Source organism: Carcharodon carcharias, chromosome 8 (genome assembly GCF_017639515.1).
Source record: "Carcharodon carcharias isolate sCarCar2 chromosome 8, sCarCar2.pri, whole genome shotgun sequence".
In the NCBI taxonomy this organism is placed as follows: domain Eukaryota; kingdom Metazoa; phylum Chordata; class Chondrichthyes; order Lamniformes; family Lamnidae; genus Carcharodon; species Carcharodon carcharias.
The window spans coordinates 135,741,994-135,761,825 of NC_054474.1; the positions used below are offsets into that span (position 1 = coordinate 135,741,994).

Here is a 19,832-nt window from a genome sequence, read left to right on the forward strand (position 1 = left end):
TAATGTGAGATACAAGTACACAAATTGCAATAAGATTTTCAGACAGGGGTTCTTTATTTCACTGGTATCAAATGTTCATAAACATTAATGGAAAAAGCTTAAGATAGAAGAACAAACTATTTACAATATTCATGGCTGGTGCTCCACATCCGCTTAAGCTTAACTCCTGATCTTTAATCAGCCAGGTAGCGGCGTGCAATTGGTGGAGCTCCTATTGCTAATTTCCTGTGGCCATGTGAACCCTATTACCTGGCCTGCCAGAAGTGGGGTCTTGCTTTCCTCGTGGCCTCTCGATCTCAGGGGGTGTTGTAGGTGGTCCACCTAAGTCTCTAATAGCTCTTTGCCTGCTCAACTGTCACTTGCCAGCTCTCTAGCCACCATCAGAGGCCCCTGAATGGCCTATTCTTGGTCTTGGCTTCTCAATGCTGTGACTTACCAATCTCTGACTTCTGCTCCTACAGCTTGCTGCTGCCCTGCTCCCTCCCTCTCGCTCGGTCTCGCGCCCTCTCGCTCGGTCTCGCGCCCTCTCGCTCGGTCTCGCGCCCTCTCGCTCGGTCTCGCGCCCTCTCGCTCGGTCTCGCGCCCTCTCGCTCGGTCTCGCGCCCTCTCGCTCAGTCTCGCGCCCTCTCGCTCGGTCTCTATCTATGAGATTTCTGGCCACGTCCCTTCCTTAGCCTGTGCTCCCAGCTCTAAGCTCTGTCCCCTCCTCCTTCAACCTGCACTCCTGGCTCAGGCTTCGCCCCAGCTCGCTGGAGACTTTGGCTCTTGTCCCAAAGGGAGCCCCCAGGACCCACCGAACCCCCTGCCAGGGATCCAGCTCGGCCGACGACCTTCGCTAGGGTGGAACCTAGTGCCCTGCAGGAAATTCTCCACAGTGGGTGGGATCTGGCCCTGCACTGAAGTTGGAATTTATGATGCCGAGGTCCTGCTCACCTGTCCTGCTATTGTAGCAATGGCAGATTGCCTGGAATCTCATGGGACCAAGAACTGTGTTTAGAATTGACCCAAACTTGAAAATCATTGGGCTAAAAAGCTGATTGATGTAGAGACTTGACGTCTAAATAAATGTAATGAAGTCAACATTCCACTAATTGTGATAATATCAATGAATTGAATGAGGTTCAAAAACCAAGCTCAGCTGACGTGCTAATGGGAGAAGTCAATGTAGAGGTATATATCAGTGTAGATTATCACCTTGCATTGAAATAAATGTGTTTCTTTATGATTAAAAACAGCATTTAAATAGTTCAGTGTAATCCCCAAGTGTGATAGAAGTGAATACTTTAGTCCTCAATGATTTGTGCACTGACTTTATGTATGGCTTGCAAAAGGGCAACCATTACCTGCAGGGAAAAATAAAAACACAGTCTGCAAGCCTTTTTATCCGACTTGTAATTTGCCTTTTTCAGGCAAAGGCATTGATCTGCAGGAGAACATTTTTCTCCTAATTTCTTTTCCCTTTCAATAAGGCTAGCTATTTGTTTTGGTGTGTTCTTAGCAAAGAAAGGATAACAAACATGTCCCTGATATGCGAACTGCTTCCATTTAACTAACAGAATGTTTAATCAATGCCTGTGCGTTAATCCCTATTATTCTTGTAAAAGCACTTAGCTCCTGGCAACGTGACATTACGTGGCAGCAGGAAATGGTCTCTTTCATTATTGTATTTATTATTAATGTTGTGCTGAATTAGTGTAGAACACACATTGGAAAGAGATGTATTTGAATTTGGCCTCTTAGCTCGACAATAATCCACTGTAAATGCTTAAAATGCTATAAAAGGGTATCAATAATACTCTTGTTTTCCACACAATTCCTAATTAGTTTGTACAGTGCATTGTATGTGCTGAGTTTGTTCTCCAATGATCTGTTGAAAACACAATCTGCCAGCTACTGACCAGCCCAAATATCTTCAAAAGATTTTAGTTCCTTCTATCTGTTTCATCAGGAACTGTGCATTGAGGGGTGATTATTGGAATCAATATATACCCTACAATTAAGACAAAACTCATCCAACTTTATATAAGAAATAATTTTTGGCAGTAATAATGAATGAAAGCCTTACGGGTTTGTTTAAAGGAGGTTCTTTTAAAGAAAATGGATTTATGTCTTTGTGGAGATAGCAGACAGGGAGATGTTGTATAAATTCATCAAGTGGTCATTTGGTTTTCTCATCAATGATAATTTCTTGTATCATGTTTCTTAGAACTATGCATTATCAACAGCAAATGGAGCCCATTGACGTGCTCCACACGATGAACCATTTTACTGCCCGCAGCCTTAAGTCACCCAGTAGGAGCTGCCAGTAAAACATGCTGTTATTTCTGCAGTTAGAATGCATACAGTCTGCATTATGTTAAATTAATATCTGCCAATGAGCTAGAAGCAGCAATCCCTTCCAGCACTTCAGATGACACCCATAATCTGCTTCAACTTTATTCTCATGGTTTTCACTGACATCTGAACACCTTATGATTGAATGGTTCTTGTCTGTTTGAATCCTAAATGTTCATTATTCTTGACATCACTGTCCATCAAACACTGTTTTTGGCATGTCGTGAATTGGTGCTTTAATTAAAAGAAAAAACAGTGTCAAAATGCATTGAACAGATGTCTTTAACTTCTGCCATTGTCTGTTGTTCAGGGAGCAGCTTTGTTGTCAGCGAGGGAAGCTTTCTGGATGTTTCAGACTGGTTAAATCCAGCCAAGTTATCACTGTTTTATCAAATCAACTCCACATCTCCATGGACAAGAGACCTTTGTGGGCAAAGGACACTGGAGCCCTGTGAGCATCTCTGCGATGAAGAAACAGGTAAGCCATGAGTCTTGAAGCTTTTGGCATCTGTGGCTTACACGCGTGGGAATTCCCAATTTGATGTTTATTTATTTATTTCCAATTTTTGGATGTCATTTTGGCCACCCTTTCGAGTCCACTAAATATGGCTTTAATGGTGCTTCCCATTTTCCCTTTTGTTAAAGTAATATAAAATTGGTTGGAAAGAAAAACACTGTAGAAGCATGTTACTTTACTCCTCGGCAGGCAGTTCCAGTTGATGCGAAGAGTAAATGCCTCCTTCGTATCCTTGTTGAGATGAGCAAAACCAGGCTTTGGAAAATATTTTTATCACAAGTATAACATGGAAAAAGTAACTACATCAAGCAAATGTGTAGCTGGATTTATTTACTTTTTTCCCTGATTAATGTTATCAAAATAAATACCAACTTCACCCTTCATTTGGTGGGAGGTAGTCGGCAGTTAAACTAAAAACAAGATCTTTAATTGAGGTTGCAGCACATGATTTTGACTGAGTGTTAACGCAAAAATTGTTATAACTCAGGAATCAGATCAATCTTTGCACTCATGAAGAGAAATCACTTTTGTCTCTGTTGTGGGCATTTTATAGTTCTTGTAGGGTGAGGAAGTCACTTTTAAGAAGTGGATAGCTGATCTATTGGACAAGCTTGGATGCTTTATAAACTAATGAAAAATTCTATTTGATATTAGAGAATACTCCCACCTGTTGTTAAAACTTATCCAACCCTTGAATTGAGCTCAGTACATAACTGTAAGCATCTAACCTCTGTCATTGGACAGCTTTTAACAGTCAGTGACTTGGAATCATAGACCCTGGCTCATTGGCATGGGCTGGGAAGTGAGAGGGCTGGCAAAGTGGCAGGGGAGAGCCTGACGTTATCCTGCCACCGTGCCACATTGCTACAGCAAAAAATGAGATGGCTGGGAGCGAATTGAGCCACTTAAATGGTCAATTAGGGTAGGCTCGCTGCCACAATATGTGACTGCCGAATAAACCCTGGCAGCCTCTGGTGGGTTCTGGGGCACAGGGTACTCTCCTTGATGGGTGCTCCCTGACCAATGCAGGCACCCCCCCACCTCCAGCAGCATTAGCCACCCTCATGGCAACCACATTGCACGGTCCTCCATAACTGTCCCTGAACCCTTCCAATTACCAGGCCCTAGCTGCCAGACTACAGCTTCCCCCAACCTATCTCTGCTGTCCTCAGGATGTGTCACTTTTGACTTGTCTTAACTCTGATGTTGAAGCCTCAGCAATGGTTGCACTAGCCATGTCGCTATTGAGGCTGCTGGGCTGCTGGTCCTCTGATTAATTGGTCTCCAGCAGCAATATACCTCCTTGGATCCTGAGTCCTATTACTTTCCTTCGGCCCTGGTAATGGGACTTTGAGGTAAGCAGCAAAATTCAACTCCAGATGTAACTGTGGAGTGCAAAGGGTGCATCATTGAACTGATAACTTGATTCTGCTGGTGGCACTCTTACTCCTGAGTCAGAGGTTGTGGGTTCAAAGTATATTAAAGACTTGAGTATGAAATCTAGGTTGACAGTTCAGTATTGTACTGACGGAGTGCCATATTGCCAAAAGTATAGAATTCTTTGTTGTTTATCATGGCCAAGATTTTGTGATCAGCTGCAAAATGATGGTAATTGCTACTGACCTTGAAGAAGATCCACTAATCTCTGTGGTGTGAATTTCAACTTTCCCAACATTCATTTCATTCTGGCGCCAGGAGTAAGGAGTATCTGGCATCCAGCAACAGTGACATCATCAAGCAGGCTAAGCAGCCAATCATATTGAAGAATTCCCACAGACAGCAGCCAGGAAGTACAGCAAGTTTTATCGTTCACTTTTTTTCTAATTTTACAAAAGCAAAATCAAGTTTGAGACATACACATAGTATTAAGGTCGAAGCTAAATTATCATTAAAAAAACTTTAATAAAATATTTACTGTTATTTTTAAACATCTACAACATTTTTATCATCAAATTGAAAAATTTGGCAATGCACAAACATAATAGTTTTCCAGCACCATATGAGTTGTTCAGCAGTAATTATGACTTTCTATCCTACTAAAAGCCCAGAAATACCTCATTCAGTGAGGTATAGCTTCTTCAAGGGTTTTTTACAGTGTGAGTTTTAATGTAAAAAGTGGAACTTCATGTCAATTCAATGATTTCTCATTGATTTTGATCCAGAAGGACTTCAACAGTGCACATTCTGGAGGAGTGGGAAATCAGTTACTGCAACTTCCGGATTTCCCTGTTTAATTGTGTAGGTGCAGACACCTAAAGTTGCTGTCAGTTTCACAGTGTAATGATGGCAAACACTGATCAGTTTATGATCATTATGACTGCAAAATACAGGCCGTTGCTTAAAATAATGCCCAGTCAGCCTGCTGTCTGGGCAGAAAATATCTAGGACACCAGTTGAAGGAGATCAGGAGAGTTTTTCTGCTGGTGTGTCGAACATCTCCCTCAATCATCATCACCAAAAAGAATACCTGGTCTTTCATTCACCTGCTGTTTGTGGAACCTTTACATGATAATTGGTTGCTGCATTTGCTTACATAACATTTGCTTAAAAATTTGGTCCATTTGTGCACTGCTTTAATTTCAGCACCTGCTTCAGTTGGTAGATCTCTCATTTTGTCAGAAGTTTGTGGGTTCAAGTTTCACTCTAGGACTTGGGTACATAAATCAAGGATGGCACTCTGATGCAACACCTAGGAGTGCTGCGCTATCTTTCAGATGAGATGTTAAACTGATCCCTGTCTGCCCTCTCAGGTGTTTATAAAAGATCCCATGGCACTACTTGAAGAAGAGGGGGATTGCTCACTGTTGTTATAGCTAATATTTATCCCTCAACCGAAATCTCTAAGATACATTGGGCCATAACTTCCAAGCTCCCCAGCATCGGATTGTGGGAGAAGGGTTCCCCAAAGATGCTCTGGGGAATCCCTCTGGGAACTTCACAGTTAAGGGTTTGCATGGCAATTGTCCAGAAGTACAAACTTCCTCTGGACAATTGCTCTGCGCAGGGAACCATCTGAAAATGTGATTTAAATCTCAAACTTTGGATGGTTCTTGCTGTGTTACACAAACAGTTAACTAGAGAAAGTCAGAATAATTAAAACCTCTTCTAACTTCTGGGTAACTATTGTAAAGACCCAGACTGACCTCCCCGCAGGACTCCCCCCACCCCCACCACTCCTGCAACTAACCATTCCCACTACGGGATTTACCGGGTTTACGGCAGCTAGTATAAAAACAAAAAAACTGCGGATGCTGGAAATCCAAAACAAAAACAAAAACAGAATTACCTGGAAAAACTCAGCAGGTCTGGCAGCATCGGCGGAGAAGAAAAGAGTTGACGTTTCGAGTCCTCATGACCCTGTCGAAGGGTCATGAGGACTCGAAACGTCAACTCTTTTCTTCTCTGCCGATGCTGCCAGACCTGCTGAGTTTTTCCAGGTAATTCTGTTTTTGTTTTTGTTACGGCAGCTAGTGTCTGCTGTACTGAGACGCTGGGCCTGAGGACAGCTGCACTGCCTGGATCACACCTGGCCTGAGTCAGAATGTCCTGCGAGACAGGCACGGGAGAAATTTAGTGCAAGTAATTGGGTACAGAGTGGCAATCCGACGCTGATTCCCATCTTCAGGAAGTTACTATTTATTGGCAATTACCGCCTTGTTACTTTTGGGACTTTAAGTGCAAATTGGCTGTCAAAATTCCTACAGTGAAACAGTAACTAACACTTCAAAAGTAATATATTGGCTGCAAAAGTGCATTTGGGACATCACGATGTCATGAAGGACACTATATAAATGCAAGTTCTTTCTTCTGATATGAAATTTTTCTGGGAGATTCAGAAGACAGGTGTGAAGATCTACTTTTCTCCTAGGCTGCAAGCATTATTGTCAGGGAGAGCAACCCTCTATTCCAGGAGATTCCCAGACAACCTGGGAGGGTTGCCAATGCTGGGGGAGACAAAAATACAAACACTACTATAAGTTCTTTGTTGCAGTTTACATGACATCCAGACAAGGGTGTTTCTCTCCAAGTCCCACATCTAAACATCAGACTTCATTACATGAATCTAGAAAATCAAGAGAGGAATTAGGGTTAGCATGATAAATTAATTTTCAGCATTTGTAGACGAGTGGCATCACACTGCAGCACCAGGTAACCAAGCTGCCTCTCTGTTATTGCTTCAGTGAAAATAACAGGGAAATGTCCTGATGTAGATAGCCTCTTCATTCCTAATGTTCTTCCTACTGTCTGCATCAGGGATCTGAAGACCTTCCACCTTTATCTGGGTAAACAATTGACTGGAGACATATCCTCACCCAGTTCAGACCCTCCTGAGCTGTTGTGTGCCATCTGTCTTTGCAGAAAGAAGGAACATGAATTAGTGAGTGGCTCTCATAAAGAGTTGTGCAGCTATGTGAGACAGATTCATGAAGCAGCTTTTCAATAACATTGCCTCCATCATAAGGGTAGAAGTGGGGATGTTCACTGATAATATTCAGTTCTGTTTGCAATTCCTTAGATACTGTAGCAGTTTGTAACCCCACGCAGCAGGACTTGGATATCATTCAGGCTTGGGCTGATAAGCAGCAAGTAATATTTCTGCCACACAAGTGCCAGGCAATGACATGTCCAACTAAAGAAAGCCTAACCAGCTCCTCTTGACATTCAGTGGCTTTATAAACACCAAATTCCCCTCACACAATATCCTTGGGGACATCATTAATGAGAAATTTAACAGGAGGTGCATAAATAATGACTACTGCAGGGAAGATGTCCACAAAAGGCAAGAAGACTGCAGCTACAGGTTAGTGACGCATCACCGGAACGCCTGTTGAATGCATGGATGGATGCCGCGATGTCCTCTACCCCCGCTCTGGCCTCAGGATGGCAGGAGCATGACCAACCAGGCTTAGGAGGCAGTGGCAGTGGTGATCAATGCCAATGCTGCACAGAAGAAGTTGGCCATCCAATGCAGATAGAGAATGAATGATCTCATCCTTGCAGCCAGGGTATGGCAACCATTTCATCACTCTGAACTCAACACAGTCGAGCTCCTCACACATTCACTGGCATTTCACTCACTGCCTGCTCAAGGGACATCACCACCCATTTTCTCACACATACCCTCACATTTCCATCTGCCCTCATCTGCTCTGGAGATTACCCCCTCAGTACTCACTGACTTGAAGCCACTTGCACAGATCAATGTGTGCCCCCACACACACCCTGGGATATTCTCCTTCCCCGGTACAGCCCTCACCCTGCAGCCTCCTCCCTTACCTGAGGCCACTTCTCCCCCTTCCCCAAGCAAGCCCCAGCCCTGCAGCTATTGAAAAGTCACCCACATATGGCCGGTCTGGTAGGTAGAGAGCTGCCTGTGAGCCCCCCTAAAAGTGATGTGGTGCTGCCTGTGAAGCCTGGTGCTGATGACTGCGAGTGTTGACTGAAACAAGGTAGGCAAGCAAATCTTGAAGTCCTGAACAAAGTGCAGCCCACCAGGTGCACGTCGCTTATGTGCTGTTGTGAAACACGTCAGTGTGTTTTTCCCGCCAACGTGTTAAGATGATCGAACAGGGGAGGACGATTCTGGCGAGCTGGCCTAATAATGATATGTGGATGTATTACAATGAGGTTCCAGGCGTCCGATGGCAGGAAACATGGCCTGCCATCAGTGGGCTGAGTGGACCATCGCAAACTGGTTTCTGTGCTGTTGTGAAACGGATCATGCCATATTGTTTGCTTAAGCCACTGAACACGCCCAGTGCTGGCAGGCATGGAAAATCCTGGCCCTTCACTATACAGACTGAAACTGTTCAAGCAACAGCTCACCAAACCTTCTCAATTGCAGCTTGACATGGGCAATAAATGGCTTTGCCAGTGATGTCTACATTCTGTGAATAAATTAAGCAAACATCGTGGAAATACTGAGCAGGGCATGCAAAGAGGTGGAAGTCAAGAAAGTGGTTCCAGCATGAAAGCAATTAGCAGAAGAATGTAATTCACTCTGGTTGCTATGACATAAAAGCAAAATATTGTTTGTGCCAGCCACAAGGGCCTCCACAGTCGGTATGCGTGTGATTCAAATGAGGAGGGCAAATGCAGCACTACCTTGTATTTGGAGGAGAAGCATGATTGGTAGTAGAGCAAAGTGCTTGGAGTACTGGATGGGGAGGGGAAATTTAATCAAATTTTGTGTGAAATCTAACATTGAGAAATAGATAGCAGCACATCATTCTCAACCCAATGTCTAAGGTTGGTTGTTAAACCTCTCCCAGCACTGACGTTCTTTGCAGTTAAATTCTCTGCCACACTCTTCCAGGTCATCAGCTGAGTCTTCCTGGGCGTAATCCTTTTCAACACGGAGAAAGAGGACTTTTCTGAGACTATCACCTACTCCAACTCCACATGACTAAACTTCAGAGCTCTTGATTGAAACATGTCTCACTTCCGATTCCCAAATCTCAAAGAATTTCCAGAAAGAAAGATAACTTATGCTTTACCAGGTTCCAGCACACTGAAGGGACATAGACAGCTCGCCAGGGATTCCAACGAGGCCTGACCGCAACATAGTTCAGCCCTTTCGCTGAGGCTGTTGGGTGGGTGAGGCATTGTCCTGATCACAAAACAGCCAAGTAAAAGTCACCACCCATATTTTATGTTCACTCTAGCTTTGTTTATCAGATGGTTAACAAATCTGTTAAAATGTCAAATTAAAATGAAATAATCATGTGTCATCAGCCCCAAAGACTTATTTAATTCATGGTAAATTGGATTCTGAAGGACACTGCAGTTTTTAATTTCTGTTATCTTGCATTGCCATACTCTATTTCATCATTTTAGGTCAATAAGATTTATAACCTTTTCCAAACAAAATGCCAGCCCCTTTTTGATGTTTAACATAAATCTGCTGGTTTGTAAGGGGAAGGATTGAGAAGAAAAATGTTCTTAATTTACTGTTTCTTCAGCTGATATTCTTTGCCATTACATTCTGTGATTTGCATCTTTCTCTAGTTTCTCTCCTATTTCCCCTCTTGCCCTCTCCAAGCTACCTTCTGCACTCCTAACCCAATTCCCACTAAACTGCTGGTTTCTATTTTATCTGATACTATTACTGGTTCTCATTCTCCTCGGGTATTGTCCTCACCTTTAAATATGCCTGCATAACATTTCATTTATATTCAAAAACACAGCATCAGTTTGCACATGTATATTGAAAATACCCATCTCTATGTCATCTCCACTTCTCTTAAACCTGCACAGTCTCTAAACCATTAGACTGCCTGCCCAATATTGAGTATCGGATGAGCAGAACTTTCCTCTGACTAAACATTGGGAAGAGATAAGCCAGAGCCTTTTGTCTGTGTCAGAAACTCTGTCCTCCATCAACTGACTCCATCACACTGTTCACTGATATACATTGGCTCCCGTTAAAGCAATGCCCCTATTTAAAAATCGTTATCTTGTAGCATAAGAATATTTGGCACAGCAAAGGTTATTGTGAGACTGAGGAACAGTACTGTCCACAGTATGATGTAAAGAGACACGTGACAGTACACAGGAGACAGAGTTGTGTGGAGACAGTCTTGAGAGAAGTCAGCATGAAGATAGAATCTAGTTAGGACTATATCTGTGAAATATGTATATAGCTATGTGTTACCAAGAAACAGTTTATGTTCAACTTCACAAGCCTCCAGACACCAAACAACCTACAACATGATGGCTGCTAATGAATGAATCCAAACTGAAGAAGTTGATGAAGAACCTGGAATCTGAAAAACAAAAGGAATAGCACCCCAACCTGACTGAAGTGCATGTGTACTGAAGGCACAGCTATAGGTTGCCAAAAAAAGAAGTTCCATTGCAAGCATGGAGGCTGAAGGGCAGCAGAAAAAGCAGTATTCAGCTAACTTTCTCCACCAGAGCACATGGGGGTCCATTGTGAAGCACCATCAATTGCAGAGTCAAAGGACCAAGGAAGGGTGAATAAAAATTCGGGTCAAAGGATGAACTAGCCCTAAAAAGTCATCACGTTATTAATCAGTCAGAACAGTCCATTTTGTTAATCACCACGACCAGACCTGACTCTGTTGGTGCCGTATCATGTGGCGGCCTAGCTCCATTCAGCTTTAAAGACTCAGCCAAAGCCAAGAATCGCCATTTAATCATTCTAGCTTACTCTGAAAATGTTCTAAAGGATCTGAATCTTTGCTTGAAATATTTGCTGTAAGAAATTGATCCCTTTAGTCCACGATCACCATGGGAGCTTGCCAAAACCTGTCAAGAGTGGGAAGAAACATTTGAAAAAACAGTTACTTGCAGCACCATCTTTAAAGCATCATTTAAAATTATAGTCCTCGGAGCTAAAAAGCAACCATGGATAATAAATCAAATGTATCAGACCAATTTGAAATCATGCAAGGGCCAAACCAGACGTAAAACTGAGTGTCACAGAGAAGAAAATTTTTAGATTACAGGGGTACATCAGGATTAAGTAGGAAGTCAAGTGCAAGTTAATATATTCTTTGCTTATTGGTGAAATTGATAACAAAACAAGGGTGGAATTTTGTGGCCCCATCGCGGTGAGGGTAGACCCAGAAATTGCAGCGAGCCATTGACTTTGGGACAGGAAAATCCTACTGATGGGAGGGGCCGTAAAATTCCGCCCAAGGTATATATGAATCCTCTACCACATTTGGTGAGGTCTAAAAGCCTTTGATAAGTATTTTAAACTGTAAGTTATGGAGAGCACAGACCTTAAAAAAAGGTATAGAACAGCCCCAATAAAGCACTAAAAGGACAAGGAGACCCCAGAACAAGGGAAGTAATACTCAAGCAAAACACAAGATGGTCACAGATCAAGTCAGCTCAATGAAATCTATGAGATGAAGACTATAGCGCAGAGGAAAGAAGAGTCTGAGAAGCAGCCAAAAAGCTTAAACATAGAGCATTTTTGTAAATGCCGACTCAGTGCCCAAACTGCAACAGGTTGCAGTGTGGAACAAGCAGATGGCTGTGAATGAAGGAAAGTTATCGGATGTAACTCAAAAGCAGAATAACTTGCAAAAAGAAACTGAAGCTATTTCACAGGAAAATGTTTCTATCAAAGCTGAATTGGAAGAACTCAACCAGAAGTATAGCCAGGCACAACAGCAGGCAGAAACAGTACTCAAAAAAAGTCGCTGCCAGTAAGACTCTTTGAAAAATCAATACATACCCCTGGAAAAACATGTTTAAACGGATGTTAAATACTACTTTGGGAAAAGCCGCATGAGAGCTATCAGTAAAGACAAAGCAATGCGCTGAAGTGCAGAGTGAGTAGGAAAAATGTCAACAGGTAAATAAACAGTTGAAAGAACAGCTAATTGTCCTTCAAGATCAAATGTAAAAGTAGTACATAACCCTTTAACAGCATGAAGAATTGAAGGCTGTCTTGAACAGCAGAATGGAAGAACAGCAGAGATAAATTGTGAAGACTCTGTTGAATTACAAGTAAACTAAAGATGAAAGGAGGGAGAAAAAAAGCAGGAAACTATATGCCAGTCAGCCTAACATCTGTTGTTGGGAAAATGCTAGAGTCCATTATTAAGGAAGAAATAGGACATTTAGCAAAGCTTAACGTGATCAAACAGAGTCAGTATGGTTTTGTGAAAGGGAAATCATGTTTGACAAATTTGCTAGAGTTCTTTGAGGATATAATGAGCAGAGTTGATAAAGGGGAACCTGTAGATGTAGTGTATTTGGATTTCCAGAAGGCGTTTGATTAGGTGCCAAATAAAAGGTTATTGCACAAGATAGGAGCCAACAGTATTAGGCTAATGCATTAGCATAGATTGAGGATTGGCTAACACAGGATTAATGGGTCTTTTTCAGGTTGGAAAGACGTAACTAGTGGAGTGCCACAAGGATCAGTCCTCGGGCCTCAATTATTTACTATCCATACTGACTTGAGGAGGGGGCAGAGTATAATGTATTCAAATTTGCTGATGATACAAAAATAGGTGGGAGTGCATGTTGTGATGAGGACATAAGGAATCTGCAAGGGGATATAAAGAGGTTGAGTGGGGGAAAACATGGCAGATGGAGTTTAATGTAGGAAAGTGTGAGGTCATGCACTTTGGTAGGAAGAATCAAAAGGCAGACTATTATTTAAATAGAGTCTCCAAAAAAGTGCAGCACAGAGGGATCTGGGTGTTCTTGTGCATGAAACACAAAGTTAGCATACAGGTCCAGCAAGTAATGAAGAAGGCAAATGGAATTTTGGTCTGTATTGCTAGGGGGTTAGAATTTAAAAATAGGGAAGTCTTGTTACAACTGTATAGGGTGTTGGTGAGGCTGCACCTGGAGTACTGTGTACAGCTTTGTCCCCTGTATTTAATAAAAAAATATATAGTGACATTGTAGGTAATTCATAAGAGATTCACTAGGCTGATTCTTGGGATGAAGGGGTTGACTTTATCAAGAATGGCTAAACAGGTTAGGCCTTATTCATTAGAGTTTAGAAGAATGAGGGGTGATCTTATTGAAACGTACAAGATTCTGAGGGGGCTTGACAGGATAGGTGTTGAGACTATGTTTCCACTAATTGGGCAATCTTGAACTAAGGGACATAGTTCAGAATAAGAGGATACTCATTTAAAACTGAGATGCGATGAAATTTCTTCCTTGAGGATAGTGAATGTCTGGAATTCTCTACCCCAGAGAGTTGGGGAGGCTAGATCACTGAAAGTATTTAAAGAGGAGGTCGATAGATTTTTGAAATATCGTGAGTTGAGGGTATGAGGAGCTGGCATGAAAGAGGAGTTGAGGCCTGAGGCAGATCAGCCATGATCTTATGAATGGCGGGCAGGCTTGAGGGGCCAAATGGCCTACTCCTGCTCCTGTTTCTCATGTTCTTATGAAACAATTGAGCTTTGAAAGGAAAAAGAAAACCTGTTGAAGGACCTTCACAGACTACAAGAATCCTTCAGGTCAAAGTTGTTCCTCTGGAAAGTTACACAGAGAAGTAAAATGAATTTAATGTCACTCTGGAAGAATTGAAGAACCAGTTGGCAGAGAAGACTCAGCAATGTTCAATATTCCAGGAGGAAACCAAGAGATACAAGAAAGAGACTGCAGAGCTGAAGAAAACTGTTGGACATTTGGAAGAAAGCTTGAAAAAACATTAGATTCCCAAAGATTTATATGAAGAAATGGAAAGCAAGTTTGTTAATGTTATGCGTGATATGGATGCGCTTGTGGAAAAAGTGATGTGAAAGGATGTAGAGGTCAAACTACAAAGTGACAGACTGTAGGAGGAAAAGGGAAAGATGAAGAATTATTTTGCATAGGAGCAACAGAACGTAGAAAACTTGCAGCTCCAATTAGAAAAAAGAGTTCTGTACCACTTTTGCAGCATACCTAATTGAAAGAGAAGATGAACATGGATACTGTTAAGCTGAAGAATAGAAAATAGGAGACATTGAAAGGAAAAGCTATAGAGCTTTCTAAGCTGCAAGCAGAAACTGAAGCCACAATTTAAGTATCCTTAACTGAAACAGTTTGAGGCTTTGCCGAGACAACCCTGCTTAACAGTGAAACCAAAATGAAGGACAAGAACAGAGCTCTGCTGCAGAGAGAGAAAGAAAAGACAGGGATAAGATTGGGAAGTGTAAATCCAATGCTGAAGATCAAGGAACTAAAAGGAAAAGCACTGGATTCCTCAAACTTACTGAGAACCATTGAGTCATTGAACAAAAATGTGGCTGAAATGAAAATCAAGAACGTAGAATGTCAAGGAAAAAGTTGAACAGTTGCAAGAGAAATAGAAAACACAAACAGAATTACCTGGAAAAACTCAGCAGGTCTGGCAGCATCGGCGGAGAAGAAAAGAGTTGACGTTTCGAGTCCTCATGACCCTTCAACAGAACTAGGTGAATCCAATGAAGGGGTGAAATATAAGCTGGTTTAAGGTGTGTGCATGTGGGGGGGGGAAGAGAAGTGGAGAGGGGGGTGTGGTTGTAGGGACAAGCAAGCAGTAATAGAAGCAGATCATCAAAAGATGCCACAGACAACAGAACAAAAGAATACATAGGTGTTGAAGTTGGTGATATATATCTAAACAAATGTGCTAATTAAGAGTGGATGGTTGGGGAATTAAAGTATAGCTCTAGTGGGGGTGGGGGGAGCATAAAAGATTTAAAAATATTTAAAAATAATGGAAATAGGTGGGAAAAGAAAAATCTATATAATTTATTGGAAAAAACAAAAGGAAGGGGGAAGAAACAGAAAGGGAGTGGGGATGGAGGAGCGAGTTCAGGACCTAAAGTTGTTGAATTCAATATTCAGTCCGGAAGGCTGTAAAATGCCTAGTCGGAAGATGAGGTGGTGTTCCTCCAGTTTGCATTGGGCTTCACTGGAACAATGCAGGAAGCCAAGGACAGACATGTGGGCAAGAGAGCAGGGTGGAGTGTTAAAATGGCAAGCGACAGGGAGGTTTGGGTCATTCTTGCGGACAGACCGCAGGTGTTCTGCAAAGCGGTCACCCAGTTTTCGTTTGGTCTCTCCAGTTTAGAGGAGACCACATTGGGAGCAACGAATACAGTAGACTAAGTTGGGGGAAATGCAAGTGAAATGCTGCTTCACTTGAAAGGAGTGTTTGGGCCCTTGGATGGTGAGGAGAGAGGAAGTGAAGGGGCAGGTGTTACATCTTTTGCGTGGGCATGGGGTGGTGCCATAGGAGGGGGTTGAGGAGTAGGGGGTGATGGAGGAATGGACCAGGGTGTCCCGGAGGGAACGATCCCTACGGAATGCCGACGGGGGGTGAAGGGAAGATGTGTTTGATGGTGGCATCATGCTGGAGTTGGTGGAAATGGCGGAGGATGATCCTTTGAATGCGGAGGCTAGTGGGGTGATAAGTGAGGACAAGGGGGACCCTATCATGTTTCTGGGAGGGAGGAGAAGGCGTGAGGGCGTATGCGTGGGAGATGGGCCGGACACGGTTGAGGGCCCTGTCAACGACCGTGGGTGGAAAACCTCGGTTAAGGAAGAAGGAGGACATGTCAGAGGAACTGTTTTTGAAGGTAGCATCATTGGAACAGATGCAACGGAGGCGAAGAGAAATAGAAGTTGTCACAGAGGAGCATGTGTCTTGGAAACAACTAGCAGAAGTAAAGTTATAGAATGTGAGCTTGAAGGATAGCACAGAGGAATGAGGCTCTGCTAAGAAAAGTTTGTTCAGTGTAGCGAACCAACTTTCATTTATGTAAACTAAATTTGCAAATTAAAAATTAGAACTTGATGAACTTCGATTATCAGACATCTCTATTAAGGATCGTGAAAAATGCCTCAAACAGGAAAAGAAATTACTGAGGGATCAGAACAATTGATTGAATGCAGAACTGACAATCAAAACTGATGAAGTGTTGTAACTTAATTATCAACAGGGCAATGAAATTCTTGAGCCTTGATCAAACCTGAAGATGAGATGCGCAGTATAGAAGAGCAATTCCAGACTTTAAAAGAAGATATGGAAAATTCTAAGGAACAGGTTGAGGATCTAATGAATGGGCTGAAAGAGTCGAAGAGGCAGTCATTGATCATGGAAGAAAGATTCTGAAAGGAACTGAATGCTCAAGTGAAGTTTGGATAAGGGTCTCACAGATAACTCGGAAACAGAGGTGAATAAAAAGATTGATAAGCTTGAAAAATAATTGGAAAATAAAAGAGTAAAATATTTGGGCGAATTTCTGAAACAAGTAGAAATTAAAGTTCAATTTTTTTTAAGCATCAAGTTCTGGGAAGAACATGGCAGACCCCATGGAAAAAGAAATCCCGAGTTCACTCTATGAATGAACAGAGTGAACATTCTCTCTGGAAGGAACAGGATAAGTAAATGGTATCCGATCACAGTAGATGGATGGTCGATAAAGAGAAATTCAACACAAAGGAGCACCAAGAGAAAATCAGATAGAGGCACCCAAGTAGCAGATACACAGAATACTATGATTTCAACTCCAAGCCAACAAACCTTGCCCAAAGCAACTGAGCCTACCACTGCTACAAATGTGACCAGAATGAGACCTGAAAGAATTGTCAAGCCTGCAGACCATCTGAATTTATGAAGTCAGATGCTTGAGGGGGAGAGAAGAGGCAGCATGTAAATAAAGATTGTACTGTAAATATGTTGGGTAAAGAATTGTGGGAGAGCTGTAGTATAAGGGTGTTTTGCATAGCAAGGGTTAACGTGAGACTGGAGAACAGTACCACTGACAGTATGATGTAGAGACACATAATAACAGACAGGAGACAGAGTTGTGTGGAGAGAGTCCAAGCGAAGTCGACATGAATATAGTGCCTTGGAGATATGTATATAGTTGTGTGTTAACAGTAAACAGTTAATGCCCAACCGCAGAAGCCTCCAGACCTCTTAGAGAGACACCAACACCTGAAAACAATCTTTGTTTTCAAATCTCTCCATGGCATTGTCCTTCTGTGATGTCCAGCTTTAAAACTCCCTGAGATCTATGCACCCCAGCAATGTTGGCCTCTTGAAGTGTTCCAGAATTTAAGCAGTCCACCATTAGCGACTGTGCCTTCAGCTGCCAAGGCCCTATGCTCTGAAATCCTTCCCTAAATCTCTTTGCTTCACTTCCTCTCTTATCTCCTTTTAAGATGCTCCTTAAACCCTTCCTGTTTGAACCAAGCTTTTGGCCATCTGGCCAAATATCTCCTCCTGTGGTTCAATGTTGTTTGGATAATTGTCCTGAAAAGTATGACAATTATAAAAGGCTGCATTAATACAAGCTGTTGTTGTTGATACATTAGTTTGACATTTTTACAGCTGTTTATGTTGACAGTTCTGTGAATGGTACTGCTGATGGATGTTGAGATTATTAGAGAGCAGTGTGCATGGTTAATGGGAACATTCCCTTTTACAAGGTGCTATTTTCTCAGGTAATGTACTTAAATCAATAAAAATGAGCTTTGTTTAATAAGTGAATTCTTATAAATGGACCAATTTCATTTTCATGGGGTATCTCAATTATTAGGTTTCCACTTCACCAGTTCCTTTCCAAATTACGGGAAGTGTCTGCAGGGCAAGGGTAGAGCTAATTACGTGAAATCAATGACACTTTATCAATGAATATTGGATTTTTCCCCTTAATCACCATATTTCTCAACCATAATGCTTAAGCTTCTTTAATCACTGATCTTTTCTGTGGATTTTTTATGTGTGTGGTATGGTGGGGTGAGAACTACAACATGTATTCCAACTTTGATCTTCTGTCTCATTTGTATCATGTTTGTACCAGTAGCAAATTTGATCAGTACACTGTTGGTTTCGTTGTCCAGGTCATTCAAGCAGATACAGGCTAGGAGTTGGCCTATGCATTGATTCTTAAGGCATTCAACAAAGTAGCACCCCACTCCACTGCCCTATCTGATTGCACATCTTGACTCTTCTGTTTTACCATTGAGAACAAATCTTTGATTTGTCAGTCTTGCATCTGTTGCTGTTGCTCTAGCTGGATCCTCTGAAGATTTTTTCTTATTTCTGATTTAGCTTTTTCACTGTAGCCTTGCACTAGACTGGTTTATTTCAGGTTTTTTTTTTCATTTTTTTAATCCCACACCTCCCAAATTTCATTCATCTTTGGTTTGCTGACATTTCAAACCGAAACTTTCAATTACCCTCAGACTAATTATTTTGCACTTACCTGCATTGAACTGCATCTGTCAGCACGCTGGGTCAGGTTCACAAATGGTCCAAATCATCCTGATTCTGGTAGCTATGTTCCTATGGGCAGAAATTTTTGTTTGCTGGTGGGCGCATGCCCAACCCGCTTGAGCGTGAAATGCCACGTGTTGACATAGGTCTGCCCGCCGACAATTAAAAGTCCTGTTAAATAATCAATTAGGCTAAATTTTTCACTGCCCATCCAACCTAATGGTTGGCGGGCAGGCGAAAAGGCCAAGGGACCTTTGCATTTTTTTGGAAGCCTCATCCACTATGGGATGAGGTTTCCAAAAGCAAATTAAAATAAGCATTTTACAATTGAATTAATAACGTATCGCTGCTCATGTGACAGAGGGGACATGTTTTACTACATTTTTATTTACTTTTTTTTTACATATCTTCATCTCCCTGAGGCAGCTCTAAGCCTTAGGGAGATTATGAAGCGCTTACTTGCGTGAAGTTCACGCTTGGCCCACTTGGTACCCTTCCCCCCTGCCTGCACAGGCAGCGCTGAGCGCTGCCACTTGCGTTTCATGCTGGGTGGGCTTTAATTGGCCCACCAGTGTGAAATTGTGGTGCGGTGCCAATCACGGGTGGCTTCCCAACCACCCCCTCCGGCCCCTGCCCAGCCCACCCACCAAGGGCAAAATTCTGCCCTATGTCATAGATCACTGGGCCTATAAGTTAACTCTTGGGAAAACACACTCAATCTGTTGCTAAATTGGAATGGTTCCATTAATGGGTACCCACTTTCCTGTTTACTACCTATTTTCTCATTTCCCTCAAACCAGACTCTACGTGTATAATTAAATAGCAGTATGTTCCAAATATTTCCATAATCTCGGTATACAGGTGGCAAATTTCCAATGGTTGAACTGTTTCATTAGCAGCACAAAAGGGGGTGGGCCTTTTACCTTCCTTTGTTGCACCCTGACACTAGCCCATTGATTAGAGTTCTGACATTTAAGTACTTCAGGAGGACATCGGAGCTATTTGCAATATTGCTGCAGAAATTGCTGCAGTGCTGCAAGCGAAAAGGGCGGTTAAAAGAAATTGGTCTGTTTCCATTACACTGTTCGTTTTCATTATGCAGACACTTGCGCCCTAATTCATTGCATTGTCAAAATATGTCTTTTTAATATCAGGGCCGTGCAGGTGTGGCTAGGATGCAAATGGAGGGAATATTTATGGGTAGAATTTCACTCATGTTGGATGGGCTCGACAAGGGTAGGCGGGAGTGGTCGGGAAACTTACTGCCACCCACAATCG

At 42.3% G+C, this 19,832-nt stretch overlaps 1 protein-coding gene across 3 annotated transcripts in view; it reads left to right on the forward strand.

Annotated features, from left to right (window-relative positions):
• Nucleotides 1-19,832, forward strand: part of LOC121280872 (astrotactin-2-like) — a 1,734,361-nt gene that overhangs the window by 759,363 nt on the left and 955,166 nt on the right. For all 3 annotated transcript variants that reach the window (XM_041193192.1, XM_041193193.1, XM_041193194.1), the window contains one exon: nucleotides 2,645-2,812. In XM_041193192.1, the coding sequence (XP_041049126.1) occupies nucleotides 2,645-2,812 (168 nt within the window). The remainder of the gene's footprint in view (nucleotides 1-2,644; nucleotides 2,813-19,832) is intronic.